Here is a 7965-nt window from a genome sequence, read left to right as displayed (position 1 = left end):
TGTGTGTGTGTGTGTGTGTGTGAGAGAGAGAGAGAGAAAGAGAAGAAGGGGGAGGATGAGAGCCGGACAAAATAAGCCAGACATTCGCTCACGACAGAGAGCGAAATAAAGAACAATAGCCGTTGAGGAGGCAGGAAGAAAAGAAAAAAGAGAGGGGAGTGAAAGCGGTGAGAGGGGGAAAAGGGAAGGGAAAGAAACAGAGAGGAAGAGAGGGAGAGATGGGAGACAGAGTAAAGAGGGTGTGTATATGATGTGTGTGTGTGTGTGTGTGTGTGGGTGGTGTGCTGTGTGTGTGTCTGTGTGTGTGTGTGTGTCTGTGTGGTGTGTTGTGTGTGCGTGTGTTGTGTGTGTTGTGTGTGTGTCGTTGTGTGTGTGTGTGTGGTGTGTGTGTGTGTGTGTGTGTGTGCGGCGTGCGCTAGTGTACGTGTGTGTGTGTGCGCGCGCGCGGCGCGCGTGTGTGTTAGTGAGCTGTGTGCGTGCGCAGAGAGAGGGGGCGGCGGAGGAGGGAGAGTAGATACAAGAATCGCGACCGGTTGCCGTCGCCGTACATCAGCACGGGTGTCTGACTTGACGTCAGGTATAATGGATTAAACAATGGAGCGTGCACGTGCGATGGTCTCGTAGGATAGAGCCTCCGGCGGCAAGCAGCAGCGGCGGCGGGGCGAGCGCAAACGGCAAAGCGCTGGGCTCGGTAAACACATCGCATCTGCCCGCCTACTCGACGGGACGCATCACCCGGTGCGTCTCTGTTACGGCCCTGCGTAGCGAACGCCCAGCTGTCATCGAGTGAAGAATAGTGATCGGGAAGAGTGTGAGAAGCAGCCGTCCGAAGCGGCCGTATAGTGAATGTACGGGATCTCAGTTTCCATCTCTTTCTCGTCGTGCTCTCTCTCGTCTCTCTCTCTCTCGTTCTCTCTCTGGTTTCTTTTTCTTCCTTGTTCACGTATGAGGCACATAAGATATGGCGAGTGCTATAAGTCGTATGTTGAATAAAATGATCATGCAAATACCTTGTACGGTGATTTCAGGATGGTGATTATAGGACCAGAGCATTACTTCTATTGCGCGCGCCACTTTTTGATAGTTCTTGCGCGTGCAGTTTCACGTACAATTTCAATTATGTTGAACATGTTACGATTTCTACAACAGAATTATATCGGAGACACACGCCACGACGCCACGTCACTGCTCTATCACGCGCGCTCGTTCCATTCCCAACAATGATTATATATCAGGAGTAGGATAAAGGGCCTTATACTACTCGCTGGATAATTAATATTATAATATATGATTATATATAACTTATTGTATTAATTTTACTCGAAACATGAGCAGGTATGGGGTCCGTAACCGCCACACTGCTTGCTGAACTGCATCTCGTGACTGCCAAGATAAATTCCGTGTCCCGGCAGTACTTGAATAACAATAACAATGCATGTATTTATATGTATTTGTAGTTTTTTATCTATGGCAGATGGGTCTCTAGATGTTGCTATATATAAATCATGTTGTGATCGTATCGGAGTTTAAATTCTTGTACCGAATACACGTAATTCCTAAACATGCAGGTAGTTCGAACAAGTTCATCAAATAAAATTTTAGCAGGTCAGTCTCCTGTACGTGTACTGGGATTTAACACATCACTGACACAAAGATGTATCCGAGACACGGTAGGATATGGCTGGTGTAACTATTAATATGCGCGTATGTGTAATTTTGTCTGTGTGTGTGTGTTGGTTGGTGGTGGTGTGTGGTGTGTGTGTGTATTGTGTGGTGTGTGTGTGTGTGGTGTTGTGTGTGTGTGTTTATGTCACTGCGCATATGTGTGTGTGTGTTGTGTGTGTGTGTGTGTGTGGTGTGTGTGTGTGTGTGTGTGTGGTGTGTATTTTGTGTGTGTGGTGTTGTGTGTAGTGTGTGTGTGGTGTGTGCGGTGTGTTTGGTGCGCGGCGCGTGGTGTCTGTGTGTGTGGTGAAAAGAGAAAGAAGCGAAGTGAAAGAGAGGGGAGGATATGCGCTGCTCCAAAAAATACAGAAGACGGGTCTTTTCTTTCCGCGTCTTAGAAACGGAGACACGTAGATAGAGTAATACAAGTGTTTCAATTCATCAGAAGTATTATCAGAATGAGCTGTAAAAGTTCATGCATGCCTCTTCTCCTCTCTCTTCGCCAAGCGGCGGCCTTGCCGCTCTTTCTCTCTACCCTTCCTTCTCTCGCCTTCTCTATTTTAATCTATCTTATCTATCATAATCTATCTATTCTATCTATCTATCTATCTACTCTATCTATCTATATATATATACTAAATACTATAATAGTATATTATATTATACATCAGGAGTAGATAAGTAGGGAATAATAATCCCTATTATCTACTCTGATATAACATATATATATATATATATAATTTATATAATATATCTATATACATATATATATATATATGTCTGTATATCTGTCTATCAATTTATCTATTGTATCATATCTATCTATCTATGCTATCTATCTATCTATCTATCTATCTATGCTATCTATGCTATCTATCTATCTATCTATATCTATGTATCTATCTATGCTATCTATCTATCTATTATTCTATCTTATCTATCTCATCTATCTACTGACTATCTATCTATCTATCTATCTTATCTATCTATCTATTCTATCTTTCTTCAATTTCATCTATCATATCTATCTGAACTCTATCTAATCTATCTGATCTATCTATCTAATTCTATCATCTATCTATCTAACTGTCTGCTGTCTATCATTTATCTGATTTGCGCCTTTCGTATCATCTAACAACTAACGCAGCATATCGATCTATCTATTTATTTGTTAGACAACTATCGACTCCATCAATCTTATCGATCTATCTCTATCACTTCTCCGCCGCTGGCGTGCGCTCTCTCTCTAAAACTCGCTCGCTATCTCTCTCTCGCTCTCTGTGTCAGGGCGGAGATCACATGACGACGATTGACATTCAGCATACGTGTAAATCCCCCGCGCGCCAGTAAACCGAGCGGTTTTATTCTATTTGTCGTCGTCATCGGCCGTGATTGAAACGCCATTGTCGCTTCGACGCTGGCCGTCCCGCTGTGTACGCGCGAACATCTGCGTGTCGACCCAATAAGAACTAGTTTGCAATCAGCGCGCCCAATTGTCTCGTCAAATCCGAATCATCATTAGCCATTGGTGCGAGAAAACATGGCCCGCGTGGCCGGAGCAAATCACTCACTGCCGTGCGTGAAGAGTGGAGTGAGGACATAGAAGAGATAGAGATGGGAAGGCGAGATGGAAGCCGAGAGGAGCCGAGCTGGCTGTACGGGGTGTAGTACAGAGTGAGAGGAGTACCATGATAGATGAGAGACAGAGGAGAGGGAGGGCACGATAAAGAACGGGAGGGAGAAATGAGCACTCCACGTGTGTAACGCGCACAGAGAGTACGAGACAGCAGGCAACTCAGCGTAAAGGGCGGTGGTGGCAGACACACCCACACTACGCGGCGTGAGAAACGCGAATCAGGGCATGTGAAGGCAGTTATTAGTATAAACTGTATCACGAATAGACCGCATTGGCTCGCTGGTGGTTGCAGCTGGGCGAGCTTTGGGTCGCGACTTAACGGAGCGTGAACGCTGTGAGTTGTGTTTAGCTATTTGAGTGGGTTTGTTCCCACATAACCTGCAGAATGGAGACTGTAATCCTGCGAATTGGTGTTTAAATAGGCCTAGTATACATGTTAAAGACGCGCTGGCTGACCTGTGGTTATTGATTATACACACAAACCACACACAGTCACACACTCTTCTCTTCTTCACACACACACACACAGACATTACACACACACACACACACCGAACACACATCACACACAGCTACTCTCTCTCTCTCTCTCTCTCTCTCTCTTCACACACACGACACACACACACCATCACACTCTCTCTCTCTCTCTCTCTCTCTCTCTCTCAACACACACACACACACACCACACACACACAACACACACACACTCCTCTCTCTCTCTCTCTCCTCACACACACACACAGCACACACACACACACATGCCACACACACCACACAAGCACACACACATACACACACACACACACGCACTCTCTCTCTCTTCTCTGTCCACACACATACACACACACTCACACACACACACACACACACAGCACACACACAACACACACACACACGCACACGGGCACACCACACCCACGCACACACGCATTCACAGCACACACACACACCCACACACACAACACACACACACACACACACACACAACACACACTATGTATCATCATTCTTCATTGATACTCCCCGGTGCTTTGACTCAGTGCTGGTCTTCGTATGATTACACACTTACTAGAGATGTGTTTATAAATGATATCTATCGATTCTTTGTCAAATATTTTTATAAATTAACAGTTATTATTATCTATTTTATTCCGTTACAAGGTACTTGCGGAATGTTCGAGATCGATGCTTATTTCATTCGTGTAAAACATGCCGCTTTCTAGCAGTTTTTTCAGAGCCGTCATAATGATTCGTTAAGGAAGAGCGGATGCCCGCACATCCTTGGCTCGCAGAGTCAAAGGTAATCATTGCAAATTTCGATGTGATACACGCGACCTTCTCAGTTGTGCGAACGTAGAAAAGTTGAACAATTAAAGGTGCACGCCGACGGGGGCACCTGTAAATTTAACCACTTTATTTGTAGGCGGATAAGTGTGCGGCTTGTATTTCAAGATGGAAATAATTTCGATAAATAATAGAGTGCCGATTGTTTCTTAAGAACAAAGGTGAAACCACGCGCCACTAAGTAGAGGTCGCAGTCTGTGTGTAATTTTGCAAGCGAAGTGGAACGCTATTTGTGAGTGAGAGGAGGAGAATAAGAGAAAGCGAGACATAGGGAGATGAGAGTAAGGAGAGGAGATAGAAAGGGAAAGATGACGAATAAGAGCGGTAGGGAGGCGATCGAGAGAAACAGCCGAGAAAAAAGAGAGAGGGGGATAGAAAACTGCGTGACGAGAACGAGAGCGAGTGGGAAAGTGAGAAGAGATAGGAAATGTAAAGAGAAGCAGTAAGAGCGCGATAGACGAGGAAGACAACGAGAGAGCGCAGCGTGAGAGTGAGAGAGAAAGAGGAGCAGTGTGTGTGTGCGCGCGCACGAGGTGTGTTAGTGCACGCGTGTTGTGTGCGCGGCACGGCGTGGCTGTATTCTAAAAGAGTGCGCGTAATAAATGATCAGACTGAAACAGATGCAGTTGCGCGGTCAGACCTGCGCTTAATGTGATAGCGTGATGCGGGCCGTGAACATCTGACGGCGGCCGCAAAGATCAGAAGTCCATTAAATATCGCTGGGCGGCATGGCTGATATGCGATGTGCGTGCGTGCCGCGCGTGAGTGCGTGTGTGTGCTCTCACTCTCTCGGCCACTCAGCGAAGCCCGGTGGTTAACGGATCATAACGGGTGCTCTCGCTGCTCGACTGAGTGTGTGTTTGAACACGCAGCCATTGATGTTAGACATGAATGGATGCGTGTTGGCAGCCGTGCGGCCTCGGCTATATGAACAGCCATATTGGCACTCATATATTCCGAGACGCGCTTTCACCGGGTACAATATGGGAGGGAGATAAAGAGTCGCGCGGCTGCGAGAAATGCATTGTTCGCGCCTATAAGGCATTTGTAAAGAATCTGTTTACTTTTTGGGTCACTGTTAGGGAAATCTTCAACGCTGTAAAGTCATCTTCGGTGACGGTCACGTTATGAGTATTATATATGAGACTACAAATCGCCACTGGGGCGCTATAACCAACGAAAAATCATCGCGTGAATAGAGAAGCGTTCGTCTTAGGGAAGAAATCCGTATGAAATGCAGTGCGAGGAATAAAACCTATTCGCAGTACTGTGAAATAATCGCATGCAGATATTAGAAGTAGCGATTGTTCAATTAGGTGGTTGCTATCAGCGTCTCACTGTGATGACAAAGAAATGAACGCGGGCACAATAATTGGCACAAGTAAAAAGCATTATTATATTAAATATTGTTTTCTAATATAACATAACCTAACATACGTGCGTGCACACGCATAACCTCATGATAGCGAGCGTGTGGGTGAGTGCTACACATGCAGAATCCTGTGTGCGCGTGCGTGTGGCGTGTATATACTTGCGCGGCGTTGGAGAAAACGGAACGGAATTGATATTATACATCGTATATTAAATATCCATGCGATAGTCGTATAGCACATCTCCATCCGTTTAGTTCTCACAAAGGTTACGTGAAATGGCCGAACGCGTAAGTTGCATGAACTGTACGTGTACTTCGCGACATTCTCGTAAAGTTATTTATTCGGCGATGTAACATCCTCCGGGGAAGTTTTTATATTTTTTATTGATAATAGCGTGTACCTTCCGTCATATAGCCCCTTAATCCTCTGTAGCAAATACGCTTCACGCATATGAAATCATATATCAAATATCATATCAGACAGTAGAAATATACCGGTTTAACCACCGGGTTACAACACAATTACTAATAAGTTCACACTACATTTCACGATACGCGTATATTTGTGAGTGATTCTGTGATACAGTCGGAGAATAAAGCACGGCGCAACCAACCAACAGCCCAAAAAATAATAAGAAAGAAACAATCATAACAATTAGCAAACGAAACAAACAAACATCTAAATAATGAAACAATTAAGAAACCAAACAGACAGACAGACAGACAGACAGACAGACAGACAGACAGAGAGACAGACAGACACACACACACACACACACACACACACACACACACACACACACACTATGTATCATCATTCTTATTGATACTTCCCGTGCTTGACTCAGTGCTGGTCTTCTATGATTCACACTTACTAGAGATGTGTTTAATAAATGATATCTATCGATTCTTTGTCATATTTTTTAAATAAAGTTATCTATTATCTATTTTATTCGTTACAAGGTGACTTCGGATGTTCGAGATCGACTCTTATTTCATTCGTGTAAACATGCGCTTTCTACATTTTTTCCAGAGCCGTCATATGATTCGTTAAGGAAGAGCGGATGGCCCGCACACCCTTGCTCGCAGAGTCAAGGTAATCATGCAAATTTTCATGTGATACACGCGACCTTTCATTGTGCGAACGTAGAAACGTTGACAATTATAGGTGCACGCGCACGGGGCACCGGTAATTTTACACTTTATTTGTAGCGGATAAGGTGTGCGGCTTGTATTTCAAGATGGAAATAATTCGATAAATAATAGAGGCGATTTTTCTAAGACAAAGGTGAAACCACGCGCACACTTAAGTAGAGTCGCAGTCTGTGTGTATTTTGCAAGCGAAGTGGACGCTATTTGTGAGTGAGAAGGAGGAGAATAAGAGAAAGCGAGACATAGGGAGATGGAGAGAAGGAGAGAGATAGAAAGGGAAAAATGACGAATAAGAGCGGGTAGGGGAGCGATCGAGAGAGAACAGCGAGAAAAAAGAGAGTAGGGATAGAAAACGCGTGAGAGAACGAGAGCGAGTGGGAAAGTGAGAAAGAGAAATTAAAGAGAGCTAGTAAAAGAAGAAAGAGAGAGAGCGCGATACGAGGAAGACAACGAGAGAGCGCGCGTGAGAGTGAGAGAAAAGAGAGAGAGTGTGTGTGTGCGCGCGCACGTGTTTGTGTGCACGCGTGTGTGTGCGCGCACGCGTGTGCGTGTAATTTCTAAAGGAGTGCGCGTATAAATGATAGACTGAGACAGATGCAGTTGCGCGGTCAGACCTGCGGCTGTAATGTGATCACGTGGATGCGGGCGGTGAACATCTGACGGAGCGCAAGATCAGAGCATTAAATCATGGCGGATGGCTGATATGCGATTACCTATGTGTGCGTGCGTGCATGTGTGTGTGTGTGTGTGTGTGTGTGTGTGTGTGTCTGTGTGTGTGTGTGTGTGTGTGTGTGTGTGT

General features: G+C 45.1%; 1 protein-coding gene across 1 annotated transcript in view; it reads left to right on the top strand.

Moving 5' to 3' along the window:
• The window catches only part of LOC106813170 (ETS-like protein pointed), a 94519-nt gene that overhangs the window by 73438 nt on the left and 13116 nt on the right, over positions 1–7965 (top strand). Inside the window, exon 4 of the mRNA XM_014817239.1 lies at positions 7048–7110. Within this exon, the coding sequence (XP_014672725.1) occupies positions 7048–7110 (63 nt within the window). The remainder of the gene's footprint in view (positions 1–7047; positions 7111–7965) is intronic.

The sequence above is a fragment of the Priapulus caudatus genome, unplaced genomic scaffold, assembly GCF_000485595.1.
Source record: "Priapulus caudatus unplaced genomic scaffold, Priapulus_caudatus-5.0.1 Scaffold733, whole genome shotgun sequence".
NCBI lineage: Eukaryota > Metazoa > Priapulida > Priapulimorpha > Priapulimorphida > Priapulidae > Priapulus > Priapulus caudatus.
Note: the sequence above shows the minus strand (reverse complement) of the source record. Positions and strands in the feature narration are given on the sequence as shown.